Raw genomic sequence first — 21,122 nt, 5'->3', positions numbered from 1 at the left:
GATTGGATCTCATTGATAGCATTTTTAAGTTCTGCCAATTCAGCTTTCATTTCTGCCCTTAGAGACTCTATGTTGCCATTAATTGATTTCTCCATTCTAGCCATTGTCTTCACAATTGCTAGCCTGAATTCCATCTCCGACATCTTGGTTATATCTGCATCCATTTGTAAATCTGCAGCATAAGTCATAATCTCTGAGTGTTTTCTATTTTGGGGGCTTCTCCTCCTAGTCATTCTGTTGATGGGTGTTTGAGGGAATGTATAGAGTCCAAATTATTGACCAGAACCCAAGCAAGATGCACCTGTTTTCTTGGGACCTTAGGGCTGCTGGCCTGTTGTTTTCCCAGCCTGTCTTCTGCGGGAGGGGCCTGCCCCGGCTGTTACTCAGGCAACCCTGGTGGGGCGGAGTTGCCCTGCCCCCCTGTGGCGGGGGATGGGCTCAGTGGGAATTAGTTTTGGGGGCTTTTGTTCTCTGGCGGCTTTCCCTTGCGGCTTTCTGCGTCTCTTCCACGAGTCAGAGCAGAAGAGACCGTTTCCAACCCTCTGCCTCAGAGCAGAGAGATTGCAGTGTGTTCTTCAGTGAGCTCTACAGGCCACACTGTCTCCGTTTCTGTCCGTGCTGCTATAAGCTGCAGCATCCTGGGTTGTGCGCCCCTCCGCAGTGCCCCCAGTCCTGCCTCCAGGTCGGGGCACTTCTCTGCCCTTTGCGCTTCTAAAACCACCAGTTGCTCCCAGTTCGCTCTGGGTTTCTGTCCCGGGGGCTGCAGTTCACAGGCGCGACCCCACCGCTCTGGGTTTCCGCCCCGGGGGCTGCCCTAGAGTCCTTTCCCCGCCGCTAGCGGTCTGCGAGTCTGTGCCCGTCCCCAGCGAGCGAAGCTGTCACTCACCAGCGGTGTAGGATCCCCACGGCCAGGATCCCTCCCGCTGCCGTTTATCCTCTGATATCTGCCCACGGAATCACGGCTCCCCGCTTCGTACCTCGAAACTAACCGCCTGCGATATTCTGTTTGTAGAGATCCAGATCTTTTTACATCTTAGGCTGGTTTCGTGGGTGCTCAGACTGGTCTGGTAGATATCCAGCTCAATTCCGGGGACCGGTTGAAATAGGGTCCCCTACTCCTCTGCCATCTTTCCTTCTCTCTGCGTAGCTCTATTCTTAACATCCTGAGGAACCTCCATACTGTTTTCCAGAGTGGCTGTACCAACTTGTATTCCCACCAGCAGTGTAAGAGGGTTCCCCTTTCTCCACATCCTCACCAACATTTGTTGTTTCCTGTTTTCTGCCCTAAACTCAAGTTCTCATCAAAATGTCCAGACCCTGGGTGTGAGCAGCGTTATCATGCTGTAAAATGCCTAGGCAATAACTCAGAAAAATACAAGTTGTTTTTCTCGTCACACCAGGCCACATACCAGTAAGGAATGATAAGAGGCAATAAATCTAGGTTTTTGGAAGTGAAGGCACTTCTTTCCAGTCTATAGAGCAGAGTGGACATTTTGTTTTGTACTGACCCACTTCTTTTCCTTTGAACTAGCTTTTATTTTCACTTCTTCTTTAGATAATTGTATGCCTATAAACATATACTTAACTTTTATAAGAGTCTTCAGTGGGAAAATTTGTAGTTGAACTATGATTATATTAGATAGCATTTAGTTTTGTTTAGAGATAGGGAAGAAAATAATATTTAGAGTCATGCACAGGCCAGCAACCTAGATAAGAAACCATAAGGACATTGTGCTGAGTGAAATAAGTCAGACAGAGGAAGGCAAAAACTCTATGATCTTGCTTATATGTGGAATCTAAAAGTACTGAACTCAGAAGCAGAGAACAGATTAGTGGTTATCAGAAGCCAGTGGGGGAAATGCGTGAAGGAGGTCAAAAGGTACAAACTTCCAGGTATAAGATAAATAAATTCTGGGATGTAATGTACAACTTGGTGACTATAGTATCTTTGTATATTTGAAAGTTGCTAAGACAGTAGATCTTAAAAGTCCTCATCACAAGGAAAAAATTGTGATGGATGTTAACTACACTTATATATTTTGCAATATATGCATATATCAGATCATTATACTGTACACCTTAAACTTATACAATATTACGTATTATTATATCCCCATAAAATTGGACTAAAAAAGGAATCATATATTCTACTAGTGTTGCTCGCTAATAGAATGAAAACAAATCTGAAATTTGATCTGTATTCATTAGGTATTGTAATGAGGGCTTACTACATACTGGGTACTATTTTAGGTGCTGGGGATAAAGTGGTGAATAAGACAAACATAGAGCCTGAGCTTTATGGAGCTTATAGTCTACAGGGGCAGACAGGGATAAACGGGATGAGTAAGTAATTACATACTGTTTGTTAGATAGCGTGCTAAGGAGAAAAAAAATGAAGCCAAGGAGGTAGATTTACAAGGAAGAGCAAATGAGATGGTACTTTTGAAGGAGGACTTTCAAGAAATTAGGGAGCTGGAAGAGCATTCCAGGAGAAGAGCAAATGCAAAGGCCCTGAGGCAGGAGTGTGTGTTGTAGGAACTTTGAGGGGCCCAGCTAGGTTGGACAAGAGTGGACAAAGGGGAGAGTGGTAGGAGATGAAGGCTCTGAGAAGTGGAAATAGGGAAATCATAGCAGTGAGAAGAACTGCTAATTGGAAAATAGTATTTTGAGAGTGATCAAGTCAGAATATTGCAATCATTTGATGGGGCGCAGAAAACTTTTTTTTTTTTATCTGCAGAGATTTCACCTGTAGATAAAATAAGTTTTGACCCAGGTACTAGCCATTTAGACTATTGATCATCACAGTTGAACAAACATTTTTTGCTGTGGCAATGTATATATAAATATGGAGTAAGTTTCAAATTTGAGACAGAAGTGTCATTTAACGTTAAATGTTTAATGTTTGCTTAAACCTGTATCATTTTTCAACTAGTAAGTATAAAAATTACTGGATAATGAAGACAACCACCCTTAGATAAAGTCATTTTGATTAAGTAAAATGTTTTTCCCCTACTCTAGTGGTAGGTAAATAACTTGTATACAGCAAGATTATTTGACTTGGTACACAAACAATTGACTTTGATTTCTTGTGCTGATTAATGGCCCTGTTATGCTAAAAAAAAAAACCGCAAAGAACAAAACAAAAACCCCAAATAATGACTCCCTAAGCCTCATAGTTTTCAAATATGTAAAATAAGATGGTTTTTTTCAATGCATCCCCAATAGGGCAGTTTTGCAGGTTTGATGAATTAAGAAATGTATGTGACTATGTTTAATAAACTGTTGAAGAAATTTATCAGTACAAACTGTTATCATCATAGTATTTAAAGCATCGGTTTTACATTGTTATAGCCATACTCATGTTCTTCAGGGGCTGATTGTTCCATGCCTACTCCCTTTTCTCTTTTGCTTTCTTCCTTACTCCCTATCTTTTGTTCATGTAACAATCTGTCTTCATCTTCACCATGAGGAGAGGGAAAGGAACAGTGCTTGAAACTTTAGTCGGCTTTTAAAATTGTGTTTCTAATCCAGTTGTGAGTTTCATTGCTCTGAGTATCATTTCACCTGTTACCAGAATTAAGAATTTATTGAACTTGAATTTAGATTTGTTGATGTTTAGTTTATTATTACTGGTTTTAGTATGTTTTACAGTAAGTCAAGTAATATGGATGGGATATTTCTAATAAGAATTCATGTTATCTCTCAAGCAGTGAATAGCAAAACTCTTAATTATTGTGAGTCTCATATGTAATCTATTAAGAACACTTTTTAAATAACTAGTTTTCTGCTTGTGAAACTAATACATCATAGGAAATTTGGAAAAGCAAAATAAGCAAATACTTAACTACATTGTAATTTTCCATGATCCCATCCTGGAGAGAGAAACTTCTCACCTTTAGTATACATTCTTCCAGTTTTTCAATGATATGTTCTTATATATTTTTAAAATAAATTGAATCATTATTCTGTAATATAATTTTAGCTCAATGATGGATCTCTCTGAGTTGCAGTATTTTTATTTGTAAAATAAAGATGATATATGCATTATATAGAGTTCTTGTGAGGATTAAATCAGGTAACGTGTACATTAACAGTGTCTGGCACATAGTATGCGCTCAGTAATGGAAGCTGATAGTAAATAATAGGAATGGAAATAAGATGTTTCTAGAAGTGTAGTTTCTAGGGCAAAGGATATAAATATTTTCAAGGTCATTGATAGACATTGCTAAATTTCTCTTTGAACTATGCTCCCAATTTATTCCTATCAGCAGAGTATGAGAGTGCTTTTTACCTTGAAACCATAATAACTATGGTTATTATAATTTTAAAACCTTTGCCAACAGGATGGGAAAAACTGGTATATCTTTTTTTTTAAATTTGCATTTTGAAGGAGTATTAAAGCATTCATCATTTTTTTATACGTTCATTGACCATTTATGTTTCTTTCTTGTGAATTTCCTATTCATGGCTTCGAAGAAAGCTGTTTCAGAGTAGCTAATGAAACTATGCTTTTATCTACACTGGAGCAATTGAATGGTGCACTATTTTTTAAAAAATTGAAGTTTCAATAAGACATACTTTTCATTTTTGATAGCTAAAACATTAGCATATAAATGTTCCCATTTTAAGAAGGATATTGGAGAAAGTTCTAACACTCTTCCGTGGAAGCTTGATCACATCTTGCTTTTTAATGGTCCACAATTGTTTTGTTTCAGAAAAGCACAGGTCGACCACATATAATCCAGAAAACCTTGGCAGCACAATATTCTAAGCAAATGAAGAATCTCAGTAAGTTTTAATTAAGATGGCCATTTTATTTTATGTAATAGGAGCCGTGCCTTGGGGGAACTCAGCGCATGCAGGAGGTGAAATTGCTCTGCAGTGAGCTGTGTGGGTGGGCAGTGGCATGAACTGTGGCTGGTGTGGAATGAGGCCTGGAGAGTCGTTGCCGATGGAAATACTGAAAGAAGAAGCCCAGGAGTAAACCTCTATTAGAACCAGACAGTGTGGCTAAATTTAATGGTGATTTGCAATGAGGCTCATCCTTAAATTTCTCTGACAGTTTACTTACTGCTTTTTAGACAATTTGTATTGTCTTGCTCTTATATTCTGGTCCTGAGGTATCTTAAGCACACTGATGTTGACGAAAGCTTCTTTTGGATTATTGGGGTATGTGATATTGCTTCTGTACATTAATGCCAAAAGTCTTCAATAATTTATGCAAAGTCTTATGCCATACATCATTTTTAAATCTAAAATGAATTAAGCACAGTGAAATTCTCTTAAATTTTCAGATACTGAGGGTCAGATGGTTGTAGGTCAGATATGCATATTCTAATGAACCTTGAATGGCTCGTTACATTTTTGATGATGTTTGGAAGAATATAATATTTGAATTATAAATTATAATTTGTGCATTACGAACAGAATTAGATTTGTGACCATGAGAATGTGAAATGTTTAGTGACCGGCATACTTTTTTCACCTTAGTTTATTTTGATTTTGAGATGATGTATGCTATCGATGTTGCTGTTTCTTCACATAATATTTTTATTTTATTTTATTTTATTTTTTGCATCATGATAAGTATACTCTTTAATTCCCATCACCTATCTTACCCATCCCCCTCCCCCCACCTCCCTTATGGTAGACATCAGTTTGTTCACTATAGTTAAGAGTTTTCCTGGTTTGTCTCTTTCTCTCTCTCTCTTTTTTTTTTCCTTTACTCATTTCGTTTGTTTCTTAAATTCCACTTAGGAGTGATATCACATGGTTTTTGTTTTTCTCTGACTGACTTATTTCGCTTAGCATTATACTCTCTAATGCCATCTCTGTTGTTGCAAATGGCAAGATTTTATTCTTTTTTATGGCTGTGTAATATTCCTGTGTGTGTGTGTGTGTGTGTGTGTGTGTGTGTGTGTGTGTACCACATCTTCTTTGTCCTTTCATCTACTGATGGACATTTGGGCTGCTTCCATAGTTTGGCTATTGTAAATAATGCTGCAATAAACATAGCGGTGTATATATCCCTTTGAATTAGTGTTTTTGTATTTTTTTGGTAAATACCTAGTGGTGTGATTGCCGGATTGTAGGGTAGCTCTATTTTTAACTTTTTGAGGAACCTCCATACTGTTTTCCAGAGTGGCTGCACCAGCTTGCATTCCCACCAACAGTGTAGGAAGATTCCTTTTTCTCCACAGTCTCACCAACACTTGTGGTTTCTTGTGTTTTTTATTTTACCCATTCTGACAGGTGTGAGGTGATAGTTTTGATTTGCATTTCCATGATGATGAGTGATATTGATCATCTTTTCATGTGTCTCTTGAGCATCTGGTTATCTTCTTTGGAGAAATGTGTGTTCATATCTTTTGTCCTTTTTTTGTAATTTTTTTTTTTTTTTTAGAGAGAGAGAGTGCATGTACAGCAGAGGAGGGGCAGAGGGAGAGGGAGAGAGAGAATCCCAAGCCGGGTCCATGCCCAGCCTGCAGCCCAATGAGGGCTCAATCCCACAACCCCGAGATCATGAGCTGAGCCAAAATCAGGAGCTGGATGCCTAACTGACTGAGCCACCCAGGCATCCCTCTTCTGTCCATTTTTTAATCGGATTATTTGGTTTTTGGGTATTAAGTTGTATCCATTTTTTATATATTTTGGATACTAGCCCTTTATCGGATATGTCATTTGTAAATATTTTCCCCCATTCAGTAGGTTGCCTTTTAGTTTTGGTGATTGTTTCCTTTGCTGTGCAAAAACATTTTATTTTGAGATCGTCCCCATAGTTTATTTTTGCTTTTGTTTCCCTTACCTCAGGAGACATATCCAGAAAAATGTTGCTATGGCTGATGTCAGAGAAATTATTGCCTGTGCTCTCTTCAAGGATTTTTATGGTTTTAGGCCTCACATTTAGGTCTTTAATCCATTTTGAGTTTATTTTTGTGTGTGGTGCAAGAAAGTGATCCAGGTTCATTCTTTTGCACGAAGCTGTTGTTGAAGAGATTGTCTTTTTCCATTTTATATTCATTCCTCTTTTGTTGAAGATTAATTCACCTTATAATTGTGGGTTTATTTCTGGGTTTTCTATTCTATTCCGTTGATCTGTGTGTCTGTTTTTATGCCAGTAACATACTGTTTTAATCACTACCGCTTTGTAATATAACTTGAAGTCTGGAATTGTGATACCTTGAGTTTTGTTTTTCTTTTTCAGGATTGCTTTGGCTATTTGAGGTCTTTTGTGGCTCCATACAAATTTTAGGGTTGGTTGTTTCTAGTTCTATGGAAATGCTTTGGTATTTTGATAGGGATTGCAGTAAATCTGTAGATTACTTTGGGTAGTGTAGACATTTTAACAATAGATGTTCTTCCAGTCCACGAGCGTGGATTGTCTTTCCATTTCTTTGTGTTATCTTCAATTTCTTCCATCAGTGTTTTATAGTTTTCAGAGTACAGGTCTTTCACCTCTTTGGTTAAATTTATTCCTAGATATTTTATTGTTTTTGGTGCAATTGTAAATGGGATTATTTTCTTAATTTCACTTTCTGCTGCTTCATTATTAGTGTATAGAAATGCAACAGATTCCTGTACATTGATTTTGTATCCTGTGACTTTACTGAATTCATTTGTCAGTTCTAGTAGTTTTTTGGTGGAGTCTTTCAGGTTTTCTCTATACAGTATCATGTCATCTGCAGATAGTGAGAATTTTCCTGCTTCCCTACCAAGATGGATGCCTTTTATTTCTTTTTTGTTGTCTGATTGCTGTGGCCAGGACTTGCAGTACTCTATTGAATAAAAGTGGTGAGAGTGGACATCCTTGTCTTGTTCCTGACCTTAGGGGAGAAGTTCTCAGTGTTTCCCTCTTGAGTATGATGTTGGCTGTGGGTTTTTCATATAAGGCTTTTATTATATTGAAGTATGTTCCCTTTAGCCCTACTTTGCAGAGGGCTTTTATCATGAGTGGATGTTGTACTTTGTCTAATGCTTTTTCTGCATCTATTGAAGTGATCATATGGTTTTTATCTTTTCTCTTATTGATGTGGTATATCATGTTGATTGTTTTGTGAATATTGAACCACATTGGTGTCCTGGAAAGAAATCCCACTTGATTGTGGTGTATGATTTTTTTTTTTTAGGTATCATTGGATTCAGTTTGCTAATATTTTAGTTGGGGATTTTTGCATCTATGTTCATCAGGAATGTTGGTCTGTAGTTCTCTTGTTGTGGTGTCTTTATTTGATTTTAGAATCAGGGTGATACTGGCCTCATAGAATGAATTTGGAAGTTTTCCTTCCGATTCTATTTTTTTTTTTAAATAGTTTGAGAAGAATAGGTATTACCTCGTCTTTAAATGTTTGGTAGAATTCGCCTGAGAAGCCATCTGGTCCTGGACTTTTATTTTGGGGGAGTTTTTTGATTTCTGATTAAATTTCAATGCTGGTAACTGGTCTGTTCAAATTTTCTATTTCTTCCTGCTTTAGTTTTAGTACTTTCACATATTTTAAAAACATACTCCCATTGAACTGCAGTCAAGTATAAACTTTTGCATTCCCTTTTCTTTTACACAGGTATGGAAAGCAGAGACCAGTGGCCCTTTCTGTCTGAATTGCAATGGTTGAAAAGGAGAAGGAAGAGAGCAGTGAATGTGAGTGTGGCGTTGAACCATAGGTGGGGCCGCTTCGTTCAGTTAAACTGTGTGCCTGAAATCACATAGTATCTGAGTCTATCTAAAGCAGTTGAGATTTGGGTAACATCCTTTCACAAACCAAAACAACAAACCAAACTCTTCCTATGGTTTGCGTCTTACAGGCATATTGCTTTTTATTCAGCTTTTTCTATTTGATGTAAACTGGTTACAGTGTCCTATGAACCCTGATGGCATATAAGGAATGTATTATTTTAGCTTCATTTTCAAAGCATTTTCTTATGAAAAGTACAGTGCATTTTTTCTATTAAAAGTACAGCAGACTTTTTTTTATATGGCTTATATAACATTATGAAGCATTTTTGTTCACCAAAAAAGTAAGGGGTAGTATTAGGTTTTGAAATTTGGCTATTTGTAGCTCTTTCAAATTGAAAGCTCTGTTGTACCAAAATTTGAAGCTGGATATGTTTTCTTGAGGATCTATTTGACCATTGGTATCATGACAGTTACCAAATAAGAATCATGTAATTATATAATCAACAACTGTAGGATAGCTCCCATGTATTGATAAATGTATAGGAGCTTTGTAACTGAAATTATGTTCCTAGTCTTTTTCATAATAGATTAGAAAGCTGTAATGATGGGGACTGTTTCGTAATTACATGGTGAATGCTATGTAACTGAGAATTAATTCCACAGCATATAGATTACATGGTAATTTACTAGATAACTTAATGAGTAATTATACTGAAAATTGCACATTTTAGATAATGTTTTGCTGAATGTATTTTTTTGTGAAAAAATTAGACCACCAGTCATCAGAAACTTAGTTTCAGGTTAAATCATCCTCTCTTTTATGAGCCTGTCTTCATGTTATGGTGATTATAGATACAAATTTTGTTTTTTTACTTAGAGTTTTTTTTTCTCACTCTTGAAGATGTGGTTGGTAATAATAAGTTTTATATAGGCTACTGACATTTCACTACAGTCCACCCCTATCAAATATAAACTGATCAGTGACCTTGTACATAAAGAAAAAAAGAGTCATCGTTGTTGGTTTTCAACTACGAAAAAAGAAAGTCCAAATGATAATTAAAATGCTTAGCCCTTGCTCTTAAAATTAGGAATAATCAAAATTTAGAAGCATTTAGAAAATAGTAATTATCAATGTTTGTTCCTTTGAGAAGTTGTGTGGTTAAGATTTAGTACATTATTATTAAAATTTCACTCCAGTGAGTTAATGTTTCTTTTGACTATATTGATAGCTGTTTTCCACATGTACTGTGCTGTTCTTATTAAATGAGCTTTAAGTAGATTTCCTTTGAAGTTTTAAGTAGATAAGAATCTTTTTTACCACATTTTAATGCCAAAGAAATTGAGATTTATTTATTTTAGCAGAATTATACTGTACACTTTTCTCTAGGATATTTTTACATATGAAAATCATATAAAAATAACGTGGGCTGGGGGTGCCTGGCTGACTCAGTTGGTGGAGCATGTGACTCTTGATCTTGGAGTCATGAGTTCGAGCCCCATATTGGGAGTAGAGATTACTTAAAAAAAATCTTAAAAAAAAATACCACAGGCTTTTCTCTATCTTGATGAGTATTTTTTTTTTTAAGATTTTATTTATTTATTTGACAGAGAGACAGTGAGAGAGGGAACACAAGCAGTGGGAATGGGAGAGGGGGAAGCAGACTTCCTGCTGAACAGGGAGTCCAATGCGGGGCTCGATCCCAGGACCTTGGGATCATGATCTGAGCTGAAGGCAGGCGCTTAACAACTGAGCCACCAGGTGCCCCTATTTTAATGATAATTAAATACAGTTCTTTTCTGAATACTTGAATGTTTATCCACACTTTACAGTCGCTGTCTTCGATTTTGCTTAGCAAGTTTGTTCCAGGGTGTTTTTTTATAAAGTAGGCAGCAAAGCGTTCTTTTTGAAAAATTCAAAGTCAATCTATAAGTTAATAGTCAGCATCAGAGATATATCCACCACCATTCTGACTATATTTTTATTTTCCACAGCCATCTCGCGGTGTGTTTGAAGAAATGAAATATTTGGAACTTATGATTGTTAATGATCACAAAACGGTAAGAATATAAAGAATCAGTGAGTTTTAGGCCTGGCAGCTTGCTTAAGAAAGAATACATTTCACTGTATATTGAATCATTATTTGTTACTTACTAGGGCCAATATATTTAGATGTTTTATTTCTTTGGAACTATTGAATGACTTGATTTATTTCATGGTGTTTGGAAACACTGGGCTTTATAGAATTTTCACAACTCTAATAAATAGATGAATATTTAGTGGTTATGGTGAATGGATTGAACTATTTGTTTGACATCTTTTACATACCTTCATTTAAAATTCTTATCCTCTACTTTTCTTCTTCTATGTATTTGGCCACTACTTTCTAATTTTATTCCATGTCTTTGTTCTGAGAACATTTTTTTCTTACTAATTATTATGACTTGTGGCAAATGTAATTATAGGAAGTGAAGATGTATAATAAAGGCATATCCAAAGAGACAATCTTTGATGATTTATCTTCTTTAAATTTTGGAAAGATGAGTAATATTGTGCTACTTATGTCAAAGTACAGTGTGATTTAATGTGTCATCTCAATAACATTTAAAAGACATGGAAAATAATTATTGCCTCCACTGGCTGTTCTTGAAAATAGAGTGGAAACTTTTTTTTTTTTAAAAGGTTTCATTTATTTATTTGAGAGAGAGAAAGCAAGCATGAGCCAGGGAGAGGGGCAGAAGGAGAGGAAGAAGCAGGCTCCCTGCTTAGCAGGGAGCCCTACTAAGGGCTGGATCCCAGGACACCGGGGATCATGACCAGAGCTGAAGGCAGATGCTTAAGTGACTGAGCCACCCAGGCACCCCGAGTAGAAACTTTCTTAACCATGTTTTACTTAATCGTGTCCCTTGTAAAACAGGTTGGCTGAAGCCTAGAGCTTTCTAAAGAGTCTTGTCCAGTAGGGTGTTTGCAAGTATAACCAACACTTGGGGTATGCTTAAATATTTAACATCTAGCTCTCTGGGAAAAAAAGCCTTGATTTATAATGGTTACTGATACCTGTGATGTAAATACTCCCATCATGGCTCATTTCAAGCTACTGGAGTGAGCTCACTAAATGAGGAGCTGGGAAAAGTTGCATCCAGTTCGCTCTTGTGAACTGTTGGGAGCTGGCTCCAGCACCCTTTGCTGCACCTCCCAGACTGTGTAGGCTCGTTGTACTTCTTGTTGTAACTATATAATTTAATTTAAGAAATTGTATAAACCAAGACAAAGAATAGTTGTTTTTATGAAAACTGAGTTATATTTCTGGAAAGATGAGACTATTTTAAGAAATACTTAAAAGTCAGGTATGGGTGACAAACTTGTAAAAGATTGCAACAAAAATTCAGATTGCTTTGCATATATCATTAAGTCCTTGTTTTACTTTAAGGAGGCCAAATTAGATTAGTAGACGATAGGGTAAAATGACAGTGTGAAATTCTATTAGTAGACTTTACTCGAGAAAAGGCCTTGAAACCATAAATTTAAAAATATGGTGACTTAGGGGCGCCTGGGTGGCTCAGTCGTTAAACGTCTGCCTTCGGCTCAGGTCATGATCCCACGGTCCTGGGATCGAACCCCACATCGGGCTCCCTGCTCCGCGGGAAAGCCTGCTTCTCCTTCTCCCACTCCCCCTGCTTGTGTTCCCTCTCTTGCTGTGTCTCTCTCTGTCAAATAAATAAATAAAATCTTTTAAAAAAAAATATGGTGACTTAATTTATTTTTAAACTTTTATTTGATTCTCTACATTAGCAGACTTTTTTTTACTAATTGCCAAGTACTGGTTCAGTTATGTTGAGTATTATTCAGTGGAATACCTGTTAATTATATATGCAGATTTATTTTATTTACCAGTAGCTTTTAAATGTATTGCTTGATATATGTTAGAAGAAGCAGAGGAGAGGTCCTCTCTGGTCAGAAAGAAAACCAAATGTGTAGACAGCCATTTTAGATAATGAAGGCTAAACTAAGAGTTTCAGAAGGACATTTGCTTGAAACCCCAAGATAATTTTTCATCTGAACTATTTTTGTTGATTGGGACATTGAAATTTTTTGTAGGTACTTCTCAGTCCTTAGCGTTGTGGCATGAAACTATGGCGTTAGACACTTCCGCTTTCTCTAATATACATTATGCAAATACTTTTAAAGTAGTGGAAGGAATAACTGTGATACGGTCAATGCCTCTAAATTCACAAAGTACCTTCACAGAGAGCTGGGAATGAAGAGAACCCTTCTCCAACCCATGACTTTGATCTCCACATCTCCTGTTCCACCATACTCTAAAACTGTCATCAATCAGAGTAGGTATCAGTAACTGTATAAATAGGAAACATTAATTTTTAAAAAATATTATATACTTTGAATTTATATTTTAATCCTTTTAAATGGAAGCATTTAAATAATCTTGTCTTTATCTTATGACTATAAAACAGCACCCTCCCATTTAAAATATCATTTTCATATATGGAAATTTTCTGCACTTTATACCAAATATTCTGTGATAAAGTTACCTTCTCTATCCTAGCAAATTTGTTAATGGTAAACCTTGGTAATTATTTTATTATTATTGTTATTAAAATTGAGAGAGAACTAGTCATGATATGTTCATCTATCTTTGAAACTAGAATAAAAGAACTGTAATTTTCACTGATAAACTTGGAAGGAATACATAGTAAGAAATTAAATAAAAAGAAAGCTTTATTTTTGAGTAGTAATAATACCTAAAGTAGAAAGAAATTACCTAAGTGATTTCTACTATTTAAATAAACATTACATCTGGGCTAATAGGACAGAATATTCCTTTTGCTTTGAGACCAGGTTACATCCTAGTCCCACATAAGTGTGTCATTTTATAAGGATTTTTTTTCTTTTGAGAGGTGAGAAAAAAGTTTTTTTAAGGTGTGCTTTATATGAAATGAAGAAAATGAAGATTGTTTTTGAATTTGATTGCCACAAAGAAGTAGTAAATCAGAACATGGGTCAGAGTCCTGAAATTCACATTTTGAAGGTAAAACTGAACTAGAATAATTAACATCTGTTTTTTTAATATCTGGAGTTTTACTGTTGGCTTTTAGAATGATCATCCTTGAAATGACTCATCATCATACAATCTTTGTGCTAGATGAGGCAACACAGTTGTTTTGATAACTGTCACCCTAAGATTGAAAATCAAGCTCTAATTTTAATTTTTTTCAAAAAGCAAATTTATTTAAGGGTTGTAATTGTTCAGGAAGGAAAAATAAATTTGGCACTTTAAATGTAAATTATTTTCAGTGATCACAAAATGTGAAAGTAAGTTTTATCATAAATGGAGATTGCACATTTTTCTTTGTATGCAAAATTATTCCTCATTCATGCAGGAAATAGAAACATTTTGCCTACATTCACATTCAAGCTAATCTCTTTAATTCAGAGTAACCTAATATTGGCTTCCTGAAAAAAGGCAGACACCTTATTTTGAACAAGCATCATGTTATTGGTGGCTTTCAATTAGGAAAGGAAAATCCCTCAATTTTGTAGAAAGCATCTTGGTAGCTAGCTGGTGGAAGCTAATTCGTAAGCCAGTTATAGCCTTGATAAGGGTCTGCAAACATTTCTTTGAGCCACTTGAGCTAAATATAAATATGAAAAGCCTTATTCTAATAGAAAATTGGTTGAAATATTTTAAAGTGCACGAAAAAAGTTTTGCTTACATTTTTGCTGTATCCATACGTACAAGTCCGAGTGCAACTGTGTTATCGCTCAAATATTTTTCAATTTAAATCTCAATTTGATCCCTATTTAAAAACCACTATACTTTATGGGCACATTAACAAATTACGAGTTCTCATCAAGGACTGTGATTTCTTGGGAATATACATTAACTATTTTATCAGAATTGTTAGCTGGAAAAGTTTATCTCCTATCTCAACCCAGAGTAGGCATTGAATTCCAGCTGTGTGACCTTGGATAAGTTCTTTGTCCTCTCTGAACCTCACTGTCCACATTTCTAAAATGGTCTAATAAAACCCACCTCATAGAGTTTGAGGAGCAAATATTTGTTGTAGGAGAACACTTATAGATCCTGGTAAATCTTAGCTGCTCAATTAAGTGGAACTTCAAGTGAACAAATCTCATGGGTACCCTAGCTGTCCTCTTTCGTGCTCTCTCACTCTTTCGTGCTGCCGCAGTGGACACGGTTGATTATGCTCTCCTATGTGAAACATTTTCTTCATCTTTTGGCTTCTGTTGACACAACAGCTCTCCCACTTTACTGGCCTTCCTTCTTAGTCTTTTGCATCTGGCCTCTAGGGTTATGGGCGTGCTCATAGCTTGGTTTTGGGCTCTCTTTTCTCTCTATAACTCTTGCCAATGTGAACACTTCCAGTCTCAATCTTTAAATAATATCATGACTTTAGGGATGCCTGGGTGTCTCAGTCAGTTAAGCATCCAACTCTTGGTTTCAGCTCAGGTCATGATCTCAGGGTCGTGAGATCGAGCCCCACATTGGGCTCCAAGCTCAGCAGGGAGTCGGATGGAGATTTTCTCTTTCCCTTGGCCTCTGCCCCTCTCCCCTCAAAATAAATAAATAAAATCTTAAAAAATATATATCATGACTTTAAATTTATCGCTCTCTACTTTATGCCTCTAGCCTCCTGAGTCCATACTTATGTATCAACTGTCTACTTGCATGCCAGCTTCAGTACTGAATAGGCATCTCTAACATTTCTAAATCAGCACTCTTGATCCCTTAGTCCTAAGCTTCTCTTCACCTAGTCTTTCTCATTATTTTAAATGTCACCTCTATTCTCCCAGCTATTCAAATTCAAGACCTGGCAGTCATCCTTTATTCTTCTCTTTCCTCACCTTCCACATCCTATACATCAGCAAGTCCTGGGAACCCTACCTTCATAGTGTGTCCACCCACTTCTCTCTGCAGATGTCCAGCCTTCATTATCTTTTACCTGGACTCTTGCTTCCATGCTTGACCCTTTCTAATTCACTTACCCCACAGCAGATGGAGCTTTCTATAAAGGAAATCAGAGACATGGAAATTAAAAATATGAAATAAGTGAAAAACATCGCAACATCAAAAAAGACTTCATTAATTTTTTAACTTGTATCTCATATTTTCGCATGATCATTATACTACAAAAAGAAGTCTCCAAAATGGACAAATTAATGTTCAGAAGCAAAATAAAGTTAATTGTCATAGGTATATAACACCACTGCCTTAGAATAGGTGTCAGTTAATATTTTTCATTTCTTTTTGTAATATGTGCTTCTTAATGTCAAGACTTTTAATATTGTCATCACCCCAAAGGAACTTAATGCTGAGGCTTTTGCTTTTACTTTAAAAAATATCTTTGAAATTTTTTAGCGTGTGGAATTTGCTGGACAACTTAAAATGCTTAGCTATTTACAGCAACTTCTTTATGCCAGGTTTGAAAACCCTGTTAAAGTGCGTTAAGATTCTTAGATCAATATGATGTTTTTGGCCCAGTTACATGCACAGATTGATGTTTACTCTTAAAGAACACATGGAGACAGTTTGGGTCAGATTGTGATGCACGGTGACAGCAGTAACATCAAGTCTGAGTCCATTCTGAGTCCAAGTCCATTCAGGCTGATCTAACAAAACACCGCAGACTGGGTGGCTTATGAATAACAGAAATTTATTTCTCACCGTTCTAGGGGCTGAGAAGCCCAAGATCATGGTGCCAGCAGGTGGTGAGGACCTGCTTCCCGATTCATAGGCAGCACCTCGCTCTGTCCCCACTTCCTCTGGTGCAAGGGGCAAGGGAGCTCTCTGGAGCTTCCTTTGAGGCACTAATCCCATTCATTAGCCTTCTGCCTCATGACCAAAGCATCTCCCAAAGGCCCCACCTCCTAATACCATCATTTTGGGAGTTAGGATTTCAACATATGAATTTGGGGGGATATAAACATTCACATCATAGTAAGTGTTATAAATGCAAAATGGTAATAAATTAGTGAATGCTACCAATAACACAGTACTGATTTATTGCACATTTGTCATGGGTTGTCATTGTATGAAGTAGCATAAAAAATAAATACCAGGTATGTAAGCATGAAGACATATATTCTTTGTTTAAAAAAAAACGTAGTACCGGGGTAGAGAGAGAATGAAATGAAGAGAGCCTGACAAATTTATAGTATGAAAGTGGGCAGAGAAGGAAAAAAAAAAAGAATTTCATGGATTTCCAGAGTAGAACCGTTTTTAATCTTTATGAAAGATATGTTACTAAAGACAGATTTTAAAGATATATGGTGCAAATCTGATTCAGTAGTTTTGAGTATGTTTTCCTTTTTCCTCAGTAGAGAGTGTGATCCCCCTGTGGTAGACTCCAGTTTTCAAATGTCCTCTCAAAGACATACTGTGCAGTATTCTTTGCTAAAACTGTAGCCCTCCAGATGTTGTTGTGGAATTACTCTATTAATTTATTTTTATTTATTTTCTTAAATAATCATAAATAACCATAAACAATCTTAAACTATCCACGCACTTCATTTTTACTTCTTGTCCCTCCTTTGTTCTGACTTGGAACAGTCAAAAGCCAAGGCTTCGTTTGGAGGAGGCATTCTTCTGAAAGAATATACTAAAATGTATAAAAAATGCGTTCTATATCATGGCCAGTATCTAAAGTGCTGCCTAAGAAATTTTCTTGGTCAGTGTCTGGTCTTGAGTTTAAAGGGAGAAGGGTGTCCAGTTGGGACTAAATTTCTTGGCTAAGCCCTTCGTAAACTGTAATGGTTGTTTCAGTGAACACAAGAAGATTGCATTTGTAGACATTAAGACTGAATGAACTACTCATTTCTCGGGTGTAAAGCTTCTCACACAGATTTCTATAGGTTCTCTCCATACTTGGAACTGGTACAGGTGTTTTAGATGGAGTTTTGCTGCCTAATAGAGAATCAAAAAAACACCACTATATCCAACATGGTGCAAGCAGAATTGTCTATTTTTAATCCCTATTTGTACTATTGCTGTGAAGTGTCTGCTTTTACTGAAGTTTGAAATTTGCCATTAAATTATGATTTGGCAGTAACTGGTTTATCCTTCCCCCCCAGTATAAGAAATATCGCTCTTCTCATGCACACACCAATAACTTCGCAAAGTCCGTGGTCAACCTTGTGGATTCTGTAAGTATCCCAGTTTTCTTGAACCTATTTTCCCAAGACGGGATGGTTTATAAAAAACACCATCCTTAAGCTCATCTGGCTAAGAAATTTCCATATATTTGCCTGATAAACATATATGGTCTGCTTCCACGAAAAGTAGTGTTATCAAAGTTTTGGGGGCAGTTGGGTCATTCTCGGTATGCCAAAGATGCATTAGTGTTGCTTCTAAGTGATGTCTAGACCTCTTTGTCACCCAGCCTAGAGGGACAAAAACACTAGAGAAAATTAACTGCTAAAAAGAGTGTAAATTACACTTGGCAAATGAGACTTTGTTAATGATGACCAGTTGAGCTTATTGTCTTAAATATATTGCAAGAGAGCTAATTGATTGAGGTGGAGTATTTTTTTTTTTTTAAGAACTCACATTTATTTTCTTAGTAGTGAATGCTTCAGATTCTATTTCTAGATGACAGAATTAAGTGCAGTCCCCCAAATAAAATTAATTTGAAACAGTAAGATATATATCTCCTTACAAAGACTTCTAGCTCTATAAATCATTCATATTGATATTTTTTCCCCTCTCATTTTGTAAGTTACAGAGAATAATGTTTAAGATTTTCTTCCTTTTTCCTGATTTAGGTAGAATTACATAGATGTGAATATTATTTGTTATGCTCCAATAAATAGTTCAGTTTGGCTAGTCATAGATTAAATATAGCATACTACTTTGTTTTCTAATGTAAAGTGCTATTTTGTTCAGTTAAATCTATTTTTATCTGATATTTATGGTATGTTCCCTCTTAACTGGGAAAAAAAAAACTTTTTATGAATTGCCAACTGTCTAAATGATACTTATTTCCTCCAAAGAACTGCCTTTGAAACAGTCCCCAAACCTTTCATCACGTAAATACTCACAACATATACCTGTAGGCACAGCTGAGTAACGGTATAATACAGGTGGATGGTCATAGTGAGCCATGTAGAGTTAGGATTGAAATTCTGAAAGCCAGTTTACACCTGGTTTATTAATCTGTAATTTCAGCTCTTGTCAGCAGTCTTCTCAGAAGAAGACTATAAGTGAATATGGAAAAGAGAAGTTGCCAAAGCTGTTGACTTGGTAGCATCTCTGTGTTGGTCATTCTACCATGATTGAATAGAACGACATCTTGCAAAGTGGAATTGGGTTCTGAAGCTGGCTAACTAATCTTTAAAAGACATTACATTTAACTCGCTTTTTGTAAAATCATTATAGCTTCGGGTTGATTTAGGCATGATGATATTCCTTTTCTTCAGTGTGTTCAGAGATCACCCATTATTTTCTTAATTAGCTTGAAAATAGGACAAAATGATAGCCATCTTTGAAATTGCTTAATTGTGTGAATTGTTTAGCATCTGGGCCAAAAGTCGAGAAAGATACAGTTTAAATATTGGGAGTGAGGCCACCCTATGGTGAGGGGGAAGTGGGTGATATGAATCTGTTTTTCCCTCTTTTGGCCCAGATCTAGGATTCCCTCCCACTGTTCTTTTACGTGTCATGGCGCTGGGCCTCCAAGGACAAGTAAGCCATGTTGTTGGGCGCTGGTCCAAGGACTTAGTGATCTGTTTCAATCCTGCCGGGCTGACTGGTCGTACTGCACTATGAGCCAGTAGGTCAGGCTCCAGCCACTCTTTGGGAGAGTGATTTTACTGAACGCTGTTATGAATTTATGTCCAGACTTTAGAATCTTGACATCCCTACTGTCCATCCCCTAGTGAGATGCCTGACCAATAAATGTGCTGATTTGGGATTAAAATAATCTTGTAGGAGAGGCTGAATTGTGTGATTGTTCTTTCTTTCTTTATTTCTGTTCTTGGAAATGAGAAAGGAAAGAAGATTCTTTATGATGAGCTAATTGTGACCTCATGTTCTCCTCTCACCTCCCCTTCTGTCCTTCCACTGACTCTGAATCACTGATTGTGCATGTTTGACCCAGTGTTTTCCTCCTGCACCTGTCCTGTTGTATACCCTCAGATTTACAAGGAGCAGCTCAATACCAGGGTTGTCCTGGTGGCTGTAGAGACCTGGACTGAGAAGGATCATATTGACATCACCACCAACCCTGTGCAGATGCTCCATGAGTTCTCCAAATACCGGCAGCATATCAAACAGCATGCTGATGCTGTGCACCTCATCTCGTATGTACCTGCGGTCTTTGATCTTTATGCCCTTATTGTATCTGTTAAGTTATATGTCAGTGTACTGATCTTGAATTGATTCTTCTTTCTGGTTATGTAAGTAGCAGGGAGGTAAGTTGTCTGGTGCTGGGACGGTGGTTCCATGGTCATAAGATTTACCTTCAGAGCACGTTCTTACTTTCATGCTTTCCATCCTCCAGGTCAACTCATGATTCAAGGTGGCTGCTGGTGCATCAGCCTTTATTAGGCACCAGGAATATAGTCATGGAGGAGTTCAAAAGAGCCCTCCTTCCAGCTGAGTTAGCTCCTTTAAAGCAGATTTCCTGAAAGCTTTCACATATCCATTTTACCAACAAATCATTTCCTGGCTCTTAATCACATGCCACACATAGAGAGGGTTGCAAGAGAGGCCAGGAAATACAGTCTTTTGAGGTGAACCATTGAATAAAATTGAGACTTTATCATTGAGGAAAAGGATGACCATATGGTCTTTCAATATAATAGGTGGTTTCCTTTTTTCATTCATGGCAAAGCTGTTTTCAGACAGTCCTCCAAGGTTCTGTCCTGGAATCAGACCCACCAGATTCCTCTTTCCTTGCCTCTCGCCTTAGCTCTTTACTTCTTTTTCTCTCAGTCTATAATCAGCAATGTATAATAATTTATAATAATCGGTCAGTGCTTAGTAGGTGCTCGATTAATGTTTGTTCAACTGACATTGCTTCACACAACATAAATTTAAAGGTATTTATGACAACATAAATCTAAAGGTATTTAAAATGTAGTTTTTGATTTCTTGAGGAAGAATGAGTTTGGGGTGTTCACTGTAGAAGAGGGAGTAGGTGTGTCTTGGGAGAGTGTGTATGATGGTCACTGTGTTGGTTTCCTGATACACTTCCTTTGTCTTTAGGCGTATGACATTCCACTATAAGAGAAGCAGTCTCAGTTACTTCGGAGGTGTCTGTTCTCGCACAAGGGGAGTTGGTGTGAATGAGGTAAATTTGATCAATTTTCCTAAAGTAGAGCTTTATCTTTGCATCTGACCTCTTTCTTCCCTGTGGCCTAGTTTCCATCCCTCTCAGGCTTGTTTAAAATGACAATGACATAAGAATAAGGTAT

General features: G+C 36.9%; 1 protein-coding gene across 1 annotated transcript in view; it reads left to right on the top strand.

Annotated features, from left to right (window-relative positions):
* ADAM23 (ADAM metallopeptidase domain 23) overlaps nucleotides 1-21,122 on the top strand; it is a 131,408-nt gene that overhangs the window by 60,892 nt on the left and 49,394 nt on the right. The window contains exons 6-11 of the mRNA XM_031033128.2: nucleotides 4,716-4,788; nucleotides 8,559-8,635; nucleotides 10,664-10,729; nucleotides 17,781-17,852; nucleotides 19,843-20,006; nucleotides 20,914-20,998. Coding sequence (XP_030888988.2) covers nucleotides 4,716-4,788; nucleotides 8,559-8,635; nucleotides 10,664-10,729; nucleotides 17,781-17,852; nucleotides 19,843-20,006; nucleotides 20,914-20,998 — 537 coding nt within the window. The remainder of the gene's footprint in view (nucleotides 1-4,715; nucleotides 4,789-8,558; nucleotides 8,636-10,663; nucleotides 10,730-17,780; nucleotides 17,853-19,842; nucleotides 20,007-20,913; nucleotides 20,999-21,122) is intronic.

Source organism: Leptonychotes weddellii, chromosome 3 (genome assembly GCF_054177405.1).
Source record: "Leptonychotes weddellii isolate Sample4059 chromosome 3, ASM5417740v2, whole genome shotgun sequence".
Lineage (NCBI taxonomy): Eukaryota > Metazoa > Chordata > Mammalia > Carnivora > Phocidae > Leptonychotes > Leptonychotes weddellii.
This window is presented reverse-complemented; position numbering and strand designations above follow the sequence as displayed.